Here is a 16,130-nt window from a genome sequence, read left to right on the forward strand (position 1 = left end):
TCCATGAAGAGTGACCTGTCTATGAATCTTCCTATAGCGTTTAGAGAGGGAGACTTTTCTACTGAACAAAGGTAAGAAGAACTCATGGGTCATGGTCAGTGAGTTAAACAACACTGTCTCTAGTCATTTCTCCTCTCCCATTTTCCCATTTATTTTTTTTGTTTTCATAATCCATAGGCTAATCCTTTTTTCCATTTTCATAGTCCTGAATCAATATTAAACTAACACAACATTCCCTGTGTGTGTGTGTGTGTGTGTGTGTGTGTGTGTGTGTGTGTGTGTGTACTCCCTGGATGAGGAGATGTAATCTCATGTTTTGTCCACAGAAACCAACAGGAGAGATCAGAGTCAGAGATTCTCAGTGGTCAGTCTTCCCAGAGTCATCAAACAGACCTGGCCTCCATATTCAGTGTATGTGGTCCTGTTATGTACATTTGTTTTTATTTACCTCAAGTAAAGTTGTTCTGTCAATAATTCATTAATGTGTTAATGAGAAAGCATTTCTTCTCTTGCTTAACTTATTTACTTGATTTATTTCAGTTGCTTGAAGAGAATATTATGACATTTGTGAAGAACGAGCTGAAGATGTTCAAGAGGATTCTTAGTCCAGAACTCCCAGAAGGCTTTGAGAATCAGAAGCAGGATAAGGAAGTGGTGGATGCTGAAGATGAGAAGCAGGAGAGCAGTGCCAGAGAGGGGGCTCTGAAGATCACTCTGCACGTCCTGAGGAAAATGAACCAGAAGGAGCTTGCTGACACACTGGAGAAAAGTAAGAGCTGTCTGCCTCATGTTGAATGCTGTTTTAGAACATTTAAAAGCTGTAGCTAAAGTACAGCTAAAGTAGCTGTGTAACTCAATGATATTGTAGCAGCCTTAACACAACACCTAGTGACCTCATCAAGTAGCAGCAGGGATGTGTTGTGTTGATTCATTTAGACAGAGAGAAGAGGATAGACAGAGGAGAGAGAGAGAGAGATCGACAACATTAATGATACCATCAGTAATACCAATAATAATATAATCAGTCACACCAGTGTGGAATGCATTATTAAAACATTTACACATTTATACAGACAGTTAAGAGAATAAATTATTATAATTTAAACTTTATAACACAGTTTTACAAAACTGTCGGCATTAAATCAGACGTAATATTAATATCCTCTGTGTTATTTCTTCATTCAGATGAGCTTGCTGTGATTTGCCAACGTGAACTCAAATCCAATCTAAAGAAGAAGTTTCAATGTGTATTTGAGGGGATCGCTAAACAAGGAAACCCAACACTTCTCAATAAGATCTACACAGAGCTCTACATCACAGAGGGTGGAACAGGAGAGGTCAATAATGAACATGAACTGAGACAGATTGAGACAACAACCAGGAAACAAGCAAGACCAGAGACTGCAGTCAAATGTAACGACATCTTCAAACCCATAACTGGACAAGACAAACTTGTCAGAACTGTGCTGACAAAGGGAGTCGCTGGCATTGGAAAAACAATCTCGGTACAGAAGTTCATTTTGGACTGGGCTGAAGGAAAAGCAAATCAGGATGTGCAATTTGTATTTTCATTCCCTTTTCGGGAGCTGAATTTGATGAAAAAGGAAAAACACACTTTCATTGAACTTCTCAATCACTTCTCAATCGAAACCAAAGAATCAAGAATCTCCAACTACGACAAGTACAAAGTTCTGTTCATCTTTGATGGTCTGGATGAGTGCCGACTGCCCCTAGACTTCCAGAAGAACAAGATCTGTTGTGACGTCACAGAGTCAACCTCAGTGGATGTTCTGCTGACAAATCTCATCAAGGGAAATCTGCTTCCCTCTGCTCTCCTCTGGATAACTACCCGACCTGCAGCAGCCAATAAGATCCATTCAGTGTGTGTTGACCAGGTGACAGAGGTACGAGGGTTCAATGACCCACAGAAGGAGGAGTACTTCAGGAAGAGATTCAGTGATGAGGACCTGGCCAGCAGAATCATCTCACACATAAAGACATCAAGGAGCCTCCACATCATGTGCCACATTCCAGTCTTCTGTTGGATTTCTGCAACAGTCCTTGAACACATGTTGAGTACAGACAAGACAGAAGAGATGCCCAAGACTCTGACTGAGATGTACACACACCTTGTGGAGTTTCATACCAAACAGAAGAATGATAAGTATCTTGGGAAAGAAGAGACAGGTCCACACTGGAATAAAGAGAGCATTCTGTCACTGGGAAAACTGGCTTTTCAACAGCTTGTGAATGGCAATCTGATTTTCTATGAAGAAGACCTGAAAGAGGCTGGCATTGATGTCAATGAAGCCTCAGTGTACTCAGGATTGTGCACACAGCTCTTTAAAGAGGAATGTGGGCTGTACCAGGAGAAGGTGTACTGCTTCGTGCATCTGAGCATTCAGGAGTTTCTGGCTGCTGTATATGTGTTCCTCTCATTCATCAACAACAACGAGAATCTAATGGCCAAACCTCAATCAACGTCCAGCAACTTTTCTGTGAGGATCAGACAGAAGCGTAAAGTTACAGTCTACAAGAGTGCTGTGGATAAAGCCTTACAAAGTGAGACAGGAAACATGGACCTTTTCCTCCGCTTCCTTCTGGGCCTCTCACTGGAGTCCAATCAGAAGCACTTACGAGGTCTACTGACAAAGACAAGAAGCAGCTCACAGAGCCATGAAGAAACAGTCAAGTACATCAAGGAGAAGATCAGGGAGAATCCCTCTCCAGAGAGGTGCATCAATCTGTTCCACTGTCTGAATGAACTGAATGACCATTCTCTAGTGGAGGAGATCCAAAGATACCTGAGATCAGGAAGTCTCTCAGAAGAAGAACTGTCACCTGCACAGTGGTCAGCTCTGGTCTTTGTGTTGCTGACTTCAGAAAAGGAGCTGGAAGTGTTTGACCTGAAGAAATACTCAGGATCAGAGGAAGGTCTTCTGAGGCTGCTGCCAGTGGTCAAAGCCTCCAGAGCTGCTCTGTGAGTAAATACAATTATTCATCAGTAAGAAATATTCAGTTTAGAGAAAAATATATATTATCATATGTATATAATATTATATTGAAAAACTAATTGAATCACTGCATTGATGTTCACATTAGTATAACAATATGACCATACAATTCTAGGAGCGTCACGTTCGTTGAGTAAATGGTCGGAACAAGTATGCGTAAATGTTTAATAAATTTAATAAACACAAAACAACAAAGGCAACGTAACGTGAAGTTCTAATGGGCTAAACTAAACAAGGCAAACCAGAAACAAGATCCCACAAACAAAGGTAGGCAAAATGGCTGCCTAAGTATAATCCCCAATCAGAGACAACGTTCGACAGCTGCCTCTGATTGGGAACCAACATAGATAAATATAATCTAGAATATAAACATAGATATACACATTCTAGAAAATACACAAATGATCACACCCAAACAAACTAGAGTAACAGGACAAGGAGACGGAAGATGAATCTATGTGTTGTTCAAGAGAATAAACCAAATGCATCTGCCATTGTCCTTCTACACTACTGGTGTTAAATTAACATTGTGTTTGTGAAATCATGATGATCTCTTTGTCAGGCTGTCAGGCTGTGGACTCACAGAGGAAGGCTGTGCTTCTCTGGTCTCAGCTCTGAAGTCAAACCCCTCACACCTGAGAGAGCTGGATCTGAGTAACAATGACCTGAAGGATTCAGGAGTGAAGCTGCTCTCTGCTGGACTGGGGAATCCCCACTGTAAACTGGAGACTCTGAGGTCAGTATTCCTGTAGTTGGTCAACAAGTGATAACTGTTCACCAGATCCACATGTGTTTACCATGTGTTTACCAGGCACACATAGTCCACACCATATGTGTTTGGACAGTGAAGCTTACAGTTTTACATTTGGTGCTATGCTCCAGCATTTTGGATTTGAGATATAATGTTTCATATTAGGTGACAGTACAGAATGTCACCTTTTATTTGAGGATATTTTCATACATATCTGTGTTACTGTTTAGAAATGAAATCACTTTATGTATCTAGTTCTCCCATTTGAAAAAGTCATAATAATTTGGACATATTCACTTATATTGTATTAAAGTAGTCATAAGTTTAGTGTTTGGTCCCATATTCCTTACCCACAGTGATTACATCAAGCTTGTGATTCTACAAACTTGTTGAATACATTTGCAGTTTGTCTTGGTTGTGTTTTAGATGATGTTTTCCCCAATATAAACTGAATGGTGAATAATGTCCTGTCATTTTGGAGTCACTTCACTTGTATTGTCAGTAAGAATAGAATATGTTTCTGAACACTTCTACATTCATGTGGATGCTACCATGATTATGAATAATCATGAATGAATCGTGAATGATGATGAATGAGAAAGTTACAGAGGAACAAGGATCATACCCCCTCTGTTATTGGTAATGGTGAGAGGTTAGCATGTTTTGTTGTAGCCTCTGTAACTTTCTCACTCATTATTATTCATGATTCATTCATGATTTTTCTTCATGTCATCATCAGGATTCATTTAATAGTGTTTAGAAACATGTTATCTACTCACTTAGACAGAAAATTACTCCAGTCATCATCCACCATTCAGTTACTATCGGGCAAAACATAACCCAAAACACAACTAAAACAAACTGCAAATGCAACCAACGACTTTGAGACCAAATACTAAACTTTTGACTACTTTAATACACTATAAGTGAATTGGTCAGAATACTTATGACTTCTTCAAATAGGGGGACTAGATACATAAAGTGCTTTCATTTCTAAACGGTGAAACAGATATGTATTAAAATATCCTCAAATAAAAGGTGACATTATATACTGTCACCTCATATGAAACATTTGATCTGAAATCCAAAATGCTGGAGTATAGAGCCACATTTAAAATGTTAGCTTCACTGTCAAAATAGATATGGTGTGGACTGTATACTCAATACAATCTAAATATGATACCTCACTGTCTGTCTTTTGACTGATACTGCTTTTTAAATTGCTCTAATCAGTCTACTCAAATATTTGTACTATACATGTTTCTATCTACAAGCAATACTTTGATAATTTCTAATAATGATACATTAATTTATGAATAGATATGGCAGATTTCAGGACAGTGATGTATCTGAACATTTTGAAAAAATATACTGCCACTATTTTGACCACCAAAGAATTGCAGTGTGGTTTTAATATGATTTGACTCTTTGCAGGCTGTCAGGCTGTCTAGTCACAGAGGAAGGCTGTGCTTCTCTGGTCTCAGCTCTGAAGTCAAACCCCTCACACCTGAGAGAGCTGGACCTGAGCTACAATCACCCAGGAGACTCAGGAGTCAGACTGCTCTCTGCTGGACTGGAGGATCCACACTGCAGACTGGAGAAACTCAAGTATGTAGAGGGTTTATGTCAATGTTCATATCAGACATGTTGGAGTTATCAGGCTAGTTAAGACAAACATTCTGACCACCACTTGGACTAAGTTATATAAAGACTGTGTGTGTGTGTGTGTGTGTGTGTGTGTGTGTGTGTGTGTGTGGGGGGGGGGGGGGGGGGGGGGGTCCAGTGTGTGTGTGTGTGTGTGTGTGTCCAGTGTGTGTGTGTGTGGGTCCAGTGTGTGTGTGTGTGGGTCCAGTGTGTGTGTGTGTATTTGTGTGTGTGTGTGTCCAGTGTGTGTGTGTGTCCAGTGTGTGTGTGTGTCCAGTGTGTGTGTGTCCAGTGTGTGTGTGTGTGTGTGTGTGTGTGTGTGTGTGTGTCCAGTGTGTGTGTGTGTGTGTGTGTGTGTGTGTGTGTGTGTCCAGTGTGTGTGTGTGCACGTGTATCAGTACACACACAGGACACACACACACACTGGACACACACACACACACATTGGACACATACACACAAAGGACACACACACACACACAAAGGACGCACACACACACACACACACTGGACAAACACACACACTGGACACACACTCACTCACACTACACACACACACACACACACACACACTAGACACACAAACACACTGGACAAACACACACACACTAGACAAACAAACACACACTGGACACACACACACACTGGACACACACACACACCCTAGACACACACACACACACACTAGACATACACACACACACTGGAAACACACACACAATGGACACACACACACACTGGACAAACACACACACACACACACACACTGGACACACACGCACACACACACACTGGACACACACACACACACACACACACACACACACACACACACTGGACACACACTGGACACACACACAAACACAAACACATACTGGACACACACACAAACACACACACACTGGACACACACTGGACACACACAAACACACAGACTTACTTACACTGGACACACACACACACACACACTGTAAACACACACACTGGACACATACACACAAAGGACACACACACACACACAAACACACACTGGACACACACAAACACACACACACTGGACACACACACACACACACACACACACAAGGATTCATTTAGTAGTGTTTAGAAACATGTTATCTACTGTTATTAATGATACTTTAATTCATGTATATACAGTACCAGTCAAAAGTTTGGACACACCTACTCATTCAAGGGTTTTTCTTTATTTTTACTATTTTTTCCATTGTAGAATAATAGTGAAGACAATAAAACTATGAAATAACAAATATGGAATAATGTAGTAACCAAAAAAGTGTTAAACAAATGAAAATATATTTTATATTTGAATAGCCATCCAAATAGCCACCCTTTGCCTTGATGACAGCTTTGCACACTCTTGCCATTCTCTCAACCAGCTTCACCTGGAATGCTTTTCCAACAGTCTTGAAGGAGTTCCCACATATGCTGAGCACTTGTTGGCTGCTTTTCCTTCACTCTGCCGTCCAACTCATCCCAAACCATCTCAATTGGGTTGAGGTCGAGTGATTATGGAGGCCAGGTCATCTGATGCAGCACTCAATCCCTCTCCTTACACAGTCTGGAAGTGTGTTGGGTCATTGTCCTGTTGAAAAACAAATGATAGTCCCACTAAGCCCAAACCAGATGGGATGGCGTATCGCTGCAGAATGCTGTGGTAGCCATGCTGGTTAAGTGTGCCTTGAATTATAAATAAATCACAAACAGTGTCACCAGCAAAGCACCCCCACACCATAACACCTCCTCCTCCACGCTTTACGGTGGGAACTACACATGCCGAGATCATCCGTTCACCCACTCCGCTTCTCACAAAGACACGGCGGTTGGAACCAAAAATCTCCAATTTGGACTCCAGGCCAAAGGACAAATGTCCACAGGTCTAAAGTCCATTGCTCGTGTTTCTTGGCCCAAGCAAGTCTCTTCTTATTATTGGTGTCCTTTAGTAGTGGTTTATTTGCAGCAAATCGACCATGAGGCCTGATTCACACAGTCCCCTCTGAAAAGTTGATGTAGAGATGTGTCTGAGACTTGAACTCTGTGAATAATTTATTTGGGCTGCAATTTCTGAGGCTGGTAACTCTGATGAACTTATCCTCTGCAGCAGAGGTAACTTTGGGTCTTCCATTCCTGTGGCGGTCCTCATGAGAGCCAGTTTCATCATAGTGCTTGATATTTTTTGCGACTGCACTTGAAGAAACTTTAAAAGTTCTTGAAATGTTCCTTATTGAATGACCATCATGTCTTAAAGTAATGATGGACTGTGGTTTCTCTTTGCTTATTTTTGCTGTTCTTGACATAATATGGACTTGGTCTTTTACCAAATAGGGCTATCTTCTGTATACCCCCCTACCTTGTCACAACACAACTGATTGGCTCAAACGCATTAAGAAGGAAATAAATTCAACAAATTAACTTTTAAGAAGGCACACCTGTTAATTGAAATGCATTCCAGGTGACTACCTCATGAAGCTGGTTGAGAGAATGGCAAGAGTGTGCAAAGCTGTCATCAAGGCAAACAGTGGCTATTTGAAGAATCTAAAAAATAAAATATAGAACATTTGTTTAACACTTTTTTGGTTACTACATGATTCCATATGTGTTATTTCATAGTTTTGATGTCTTCACTATTATTCTAAAATGTAAAAAATAGTTTTACAAAAACTAAACAAAAACTTGAATGAGTAGGTGTGTTCAAACATTTGACTGGTACTGTATATATACATATATGAATAGATATGGCAGGTTTCAGGACTCTGATGTATCTGAAAATGTTGAAAAAATATATTTTCACCACCAAAGAATAGCAGTGTGGTTTTAATATCATTTGACTCTTTGCAGGCTGTCAGGCTGTCTAGTCACAGAGGAAGGCTGTGCTTCTCTGGTCTCAGCTCTGAAGTCAAACCCCTCACACCTGAGAGAGCTGGACCTGAGTAACAATGACCTGAAGGATTCAGGAGTGAAGCTGCTCTCTGCTGGACTGGGGAATCCCCACTGTAAACTGGAGACTCTGAGGTCAGTATTCCTGTAGTTGGTCAACAAGTGATAACTGTTCACCAGATCCACATGTGTTTACCAGGCACACATAGTCCACACCATATGTGTTTGGACAGTGAAGCTTACAGTTTTACATTTGGTGCTATGCTCCAGCATTTTGGATTTGAGATATAATGTTTCATATTAGGCAACAGTACAGAATGTCTCCTTTTATTTAAAGGTATTCATATATATATATATATATATTACCGTATAGAAATAAAAGCATGTAATGTGTCTTGTTCTCCCATTTGAAAAAGTTGTAATAATTTGGACATATTCACTTATATTGTATTAAAGTAGTCATAAGTTTAGTATTTGGTCCAATATTCCTTACCTGCAGTGATTACATCAAGCTTGTGATTCTACAAACTTGTTGAATATATTTGCAGTTTGTCTTGGTTGTGTTTTAGATGATGTTTTTCCCAATAGAAACTGAATGGTGAATAATGTCCTGTCATTTTGGAGTCACTTCACTTGTATTGTCAGTAAGAATAGAAGATGTTTCTGAACACTTCTACATTCATGTGGATGCTACCATGATTATGAATAATCATGAATGAATCGTGAATGATGATTAATGAGAAAGTTACAGAGGCACAAGGATCATACCCCCTCTGTTATTGGTAATGGTGAGAGGTTAGCATGTTTTGTTGTAGCCTCTGTAACTTTCTCACTCATTATTATTCATGATTCATTCGTGATTTTTTTTAAATCATTGCATCATCAGGATTACTTTAGTAGTGTTTAGAAACATGTTATCTACTCACTTAGACAGAAAATTACTCCAGTCATCATCCACCATTCAGTTACTATCGGGCAAAACATAACTCAAAACACAACCAAAACAAACTGCAAATGCAACCAACGAGTTTGGGACCAAATACTAAACTTTTGACTACTTTAATACACTGTAAGTGAAATGGTCAGAATACTTTTGACTTCTTCAAATGGTGGGACTAGATACATAAAGTGCTTTTATTTTTCTGAACAGTGAAACAGATATATATGAAAATACCCTCAAATAAAAGGTGACATTATATACTATCACCTCATATGAAACATTTAATCTCAAATCCAAAATGCTGAAGTATAGAGCCACATTTAAAATGTTAGCTTCACTGTCAAAATAGATATGGTGTGGACTGTATACTCAATACAATCTAAATCTGATACCTCACTGTCTGTCTTTTGACTGATACTGCTTTTTAAACTGCTCTGGTCAGTCTACTCAAATATTTGTACTATACATGTTTCTCTCTACAAGCAATATTATGATAATTTCTAATAATGATACATTAATTTATGAATAGATATGGCAGGTTTCAGGACACTGATGTATCTTAATATGTAGAAAAAATATACTGCCTCTATTTTCACCACCAAAGAATAGCAATGTGGTTTTAATATGATTTGACTCTTTGCAGGCTGTCAGGCTGTCTAGTCACAGAGGAAGGCTGTGCTTCTCTGGTCTCAGCTCTGAGGTCAAACCCCTCACACCTGAGAGAGCTGGACCTGAGCTACAATCACCCAGGAGACTCAGGAGTCAGACTGCTCTCTGCTGGACTGGAGGATCCACACTGCAGACTGGAGAAACTCAAGTATGTAGAGGGTTTATGTCAATGTTCATATCAGACATGTTGGAGTTATCAGGCTAGTTAAGACAAACATTCTGACCACCACTTGGACTAAGTTATATAAAGACTGTGTGTGTGTGTGTGTGTGTCCAGTGTGTATGTGTGCACGTGTATCAGTGTATCACACACACACATACACTGGACACAGGACACACACTGGACACACATACACACTGGACACACATGCAAGCGCACACAATGAACACACACACACAAACACACTGGACACACACAGACTGGAAACACACACACACTATTTCTAAAACAAGCCATAGAAAGTTGGTTGCAATTTCAATTTAATCCTCCAGAAACGACAAAACAAATAATGCAACAAATATTGTGGTTAAATTCAAATATACTAATTGACAAAAAACCTTAATTTTTTGACAGAATGTTTAAAAAAGGTATAATCTTCGTAAATGATATAATCGGTAGGACTGGTGGAGTTATGTCGCACATGCAGCTAACAAAAACATATGGAAATGTCTGCTCTACCCAAAATTACAACCAAATAATTGCAGCCTTACCGCAAAAGTGGAAGAGGAAAGTGGAAGGGGGAGAAAGTAAGGAACTTGTCTGTCGGCCTTGCATTAAAGAACATAATTGGTTAAGGAAAACTGTGATAAATAAAAAAGTATATCAGTTTCACTTAAGGACCAAAGGATTGACAGCCGTCCCATATAGATTGCAAAATATTTGGGAAGAGATCTTTGACGTACCGATCCCATGGCATAGTGTTTATGAACTGACACGCAAAACGACACCGGATTCAAAAATTTGAATCTTTCAATTTAAATTATTATATAAAATTCTTGCTACCAATAGAATGTTATTTATATGGGGGATACAATCTTCCCAGCTCTGCAGGTTTTGCTGTGAAGAGACAGAATCTTTAGATCATTTGTTTTGGTTCTGTCCATTTGTAGCTTGTTTTTGGACACAGGTCCAGGAATGGCTAAAGGATTGCAATATTTACCTGGAACTAACCTTGCAGATAGCATTACTGGTTGATCTGAAAAGTCATAGTCAATCAATCAATAATATAATAATACTTTTAGCAAAAATGTTTATTTTTAAATCACAATCTGTAGAAGCAATGAGAATAGAAAGGTTCAGAATTTTTGTAAAACATCACAGTACGGTTGAAATATATATGGCAAATAGAAATCCTATATGGATGGTGTTAAGAGATAGATGGGAGGTATTGAATAGAGTTGAAGGATGGGACTAATAACAAATAACAACAAATAATAACAAAGATAGCTAATAATGTAAGCATACTGTGTCCATAATAAGTATACAGGTTGTATGTTGGGAGCTTTTGGGAAGGAGCACAGTTAGAAAGATATGGCATATAGAAGCAAACCGGATGGACACAATGAAAATGATCGGAGAGGTTGAGAGTAGAAGAAGTTCAGGAGAAAAAACAAACAAAATACAATTATTGTAAAATTGACTGTGTCCATAAAATGTAGATAGTAAGTATAAGCTGGAAGTAGAGGCCTAAGCGTTGTTGTTCACTAGTTTACTCCAATTAGGGAAGATGTGGTGGGGTTTGAAAGTAATAAAGGGAAATATATTTCTAAAAAGGATGTGTATGTGTATGTACAATGGGGAGAACAAGTATTTGATACACTGCCGATTTTGCAGGTTTTCCTACTTACAAAGCATGTAGAGGTCTGTAATTTTTATCATAGGTACACTTCAACTGTGTGAGACGGAATCTAAAACAAAAATCCAGAAAATCACATTGTATGATTTTTAAGTAATTAATTTGCATTATATTTCATGACATAAGTATTTGATCACCTACCAAACAGTAAGAATTCCGGCTCTCACAGACCTGTTAGTTTTTCATTAAGAAGCCCTCCTGTTCTCCACTCATTACCTGTATTAACTGCACCTGTTTGAACTTGTTACCTGTATAAAAGACACCTGTCCACACACTCAATCAAACTAACTCCAACCTCTCCACAATGGCCAAGACCAGAGAGCTGTGTAAGGACATCAGGGATACAATTGTAGACCTGCACAAGGCTGGGTTGAGAGTAGAAGTAGTTTAGGAGCAAAAAAAATTAAAAAAAAATTAAATATATATATATATATATAATATAATTATTGTAAAATTAACTCTGTCCATAAGGTGTAGATAGTAAGTATAGACCGGAAGTAGAGGCCTGGGCATTGTTGTTCACTAATTTACTCCAAGTAGGGAAAGGTGGGGTTGAAAAGTAATAAAAAATGTATAGACATAAAAAAAATAAAATAAAAAAATAACACACACACACTGGACACACACACACAAAGGACACAGACACACACACACTGGTCACACACACACACACACACACACACACACACACACACAAAAAGGAAACACATACACACTGGACAGACACACTGGGCACACACACACACAAACTGGACACACACACACACACTCACACGGACACACACACACACTCACACTGGACACACACACACACACACACACACACACACACACACACACACACACACACTGGCAACACACACACATACTGGAAACACACACACACTGGACACACACACTGGGCACACACACACACACACTGGACACACACACTGAACACACACACTGGACAGACACACACACTGGACACAAACTGGACACACACACACTGGACACATTCAAACAAAGGACACAGACACACACACACTGGACACACACACACACACTCACACGGACACACACACACACTGGACCCACACACACTCACTCACACTGGAAAACTGGAGAAAAAAAACACACTGGACACACACACACATGATGGACACACACACACACACACATCCTTGACACACACACATACTGCACACACACACACACACACACACACACACACACACACTGGACACACGCACACACACACACACACTGGACAAACACATTCACACACACACAAACACACACACACACTGGACCCACACACACTCACTCACACTGGAAAACTGGAGAAAAAAAACACACTGGACACACACACACATGATGGACACACACACACACACACATCCTTGACACACACACATACTGCACACACACACACACACACACACACACACACACACACTGGACACACGCACACACACACACACACTGGACAATCACATTCACACACACACAAACACACACACACACTGGAAACACACTCACACTGGACACACAAACACACAAACACACACACAGACACTGGACACACACACACACACACACTAGACAAACACACTCACACACACACAAACACACACAAACACTGGAAACACACTCACACTGGACACACACACACACACACACACACACACACACACACACACACACACACACACACACACACACACACACACACACACACACACACACACACACACACACACACACACACTGGACACACACACACTGGACACACACACACACTAACACTGGACACACACACACAAACACTGGACACACACACACACTGGACACACACACAAACACACTGGACACACACCCACACTGGACACACACACACTGAAAACACACACACACTGGACACACACACACACTGGACACACACACACACACACTGGACACACACACACACACACACACACTGGAAACACACACACTGGAAACACACACACTGGACAAACACACACACACACAAACACACACAAACTCACAAAGGACACATACACACACTCACACACACACACACACACACACTGGACGTGTGTGTGTGTGTGTGTGTGTGTGTGTGTGTGTGTGTGTGTGTGTGTGTGTGTGTGTGTGTGTGTGTGTGTGTGTGTGTGTGTGTGTGTGAGTTCAGGTGTATCCCTCAATGACTGTCTGTTCTTCTGCTTACCGCTACAGTGTGGAACATGGTGGAGAGAACACAATGAAACCTGGACTTAGAAAATGTGAGTGTTGACTGCTGTGAAGAATATGACTAAGAATAAGTCTTAATTCAAGTGAAGTCAAAGTCAAAGACCACCATCATTACTTACTTGGTCATATTAAATATCAGCTGTAGTTCTACAGAAGCACAAATCAGGGACACCAAAGTTTACAAAGAGTTGCTTTGACAGTGTGTGTGTGTCTGTGTGTGTGTGTGTGTGGCGTGTTCGTGTTACGTTAGGAATGTGTGTGTGTGTATGTGTGTGTTCAGGATGTGTGTGTGTGTGGGTGTTCAGGATGTGTGTGTGTGTGTGTGTGTGTGTTCAGGATGTGTGTGTGTTTGTGTGTTTGTTCAGGTTGTGTGTGTGTTCAGTGTGTGTGTTTGTGTGTGTGTGTGTGTGTGTGTGTGTGTGTGTGTGTGTGTGTGTGTGTGTGTGTGTGTGTGTGTTCAGGATGTGTGTGTGTGTCCAGTGTGTGTGTGTGTGTTCAGGATGTGTGTGTGTGTTCAGTTTGTCTGTGTGTGTGTGTGTGTGTGTGTGTAATTAATGGGAATAAGTGTGTTTTATATTACCATACAGTATAACATAAGATCATTCAACAAGTCTCAAGTTACCTTAACTTCTCCTTCTGATACCTAGAAACATCTACATTAAATGAATTAGTGAAAAGTGAGTTAACATTCTAATGTGAATGATGATGATGTCTAATATTGTGTCTGGTTTCATCCATCAGATGTCTGTGATCTCACACTGGATCCAAACACAGTAAACATATTCCTCTCTCTGTCTGAGGAGAACAGAAAGGTGACATGGAGGAGAGAGGAGCAGCCGTATCCTGATCACCCAGAGAGATTTGAGGTCTGTAGACAGGTGCTGTGTAGAGAGGGTCTGACTGGGCGCTGTTACTGGGAGGTAGAGTGGAGTGGGAGAGAGGCTGTTATAGGAGTGACATATAAAGGAATCAGCAGGAGAGGAAGGGGTTATGACTGTGTGATTGGATGTAATGACAAGTCCTGGAGTCTGTTCTGCTCTGGCAACAGTTACTCTGCCCGTCACAATAATAAGTCCACTACCATAGACGTCCCCTCCTCCAGCTCCCACAGAGTAGGAGTGTATCTGGACTGGCCAGCCGGCACTCTGTCCTTCTACAGAGTCTCCTCTGACACACTGACCCACCTGAACACATTCCACTCCACATTCACTGAGCCCCTCTATCCAGGGTTTTGGGTTCATCATGTTGACTCCTCAGTGTCCCTGTAAATAATAACCATGGTAACACTGACTCACACACACACACTGGACACACACACACTGGACACACACACACACACACACTGGACACACACACACACACACTGGACACACACACACACACACTGGACACACACACACTGGACACACACACACACACTGGACACACACACACACACTGGACACACACACACACTGGACACACACAAACACACACACACACACACACACACACACACACTGGACACACACACACTGCACACACACACACACACACACACACACACTGGACAAACACACACACTGGACACACTCACACTGGACACACATACACACTGGACACACACACACACTGGACACACGCACACTAGACACACACACAGAAACACACACACACACACACACACACTGGACAAACACACACACTGGACACAAACACACTGGACACACTCACACTGCACACACACACACACACACACACACTGGACACACACACACTGGACACACACACACACACTGGACACACACACACACACACACACACACACATACACACTTGACACACACACGCAGGACAAACACACGCACACACACACACACCGGACACACACACACACACACACATACACTGGACACACACACACACACACACACACACACACACACACACACACACACACACACACTGGACACACACACAGTAACACATACACACACACACACACTGGACAAACACACACACTGGACACACACACACTGGACACACTCACACTGCACACACACACACACACACACACACACACACACACACACACACACACTGGACACACACACACACACACACACACTGGACCACACACGCAGGAC

At 41.0% G+C, this 16,130-nt stretch overlaps 1 protein-coding gene across 1 annotated transcript; it reads left to right on the top strand.

The window, feature by feature from the left end:
* The first annotated feature begins 498 nt into the window (after window positions 1-498).
* LOC311121859 (NLR family CARD domain-containing protein 3-like) lies at window positions 499-15,850 on the top strand. Its single transcript, XM_084196296.1, has 8 exons — window positions 499-769; window positions 1,186-2,980; window positions 3,577-3,750; window positions 5,200-5,373; window positions 8,266-8,439; window positions 9,888-10,061; window positions 13,990-14,036; window positions 14,746-15,850. Exons 1-8 carry the CDS (start codon window positions 559-561, stop codon window positions 15,270-15,272), a joined length of 3,276 nt encoding a protein of 1,091 aa, XP_084052422.1. The 5' UTR covers window positions 499-558; the 3' UTR covers window positions 15,273-15,850.
* The last annotated feature ends 280 nt before the right edge of the window (window positions 15,851-16,130 follow it).

This window comes from Coregonus lavaretus (assembly GCF_964263955.1).
Source record: "Coregonus lavaretus genome assembly, contig: HAP1_SCAFFOLD_617, whole genome shotgun sequence".
Taxonomy (NCBI): domain Eukaryota; kingdom Metazoa; phylum Chordata; class Actinopteri; order Salmoniformes; family Salmonidae; genus Coregonus; species Coregonus lavaretus.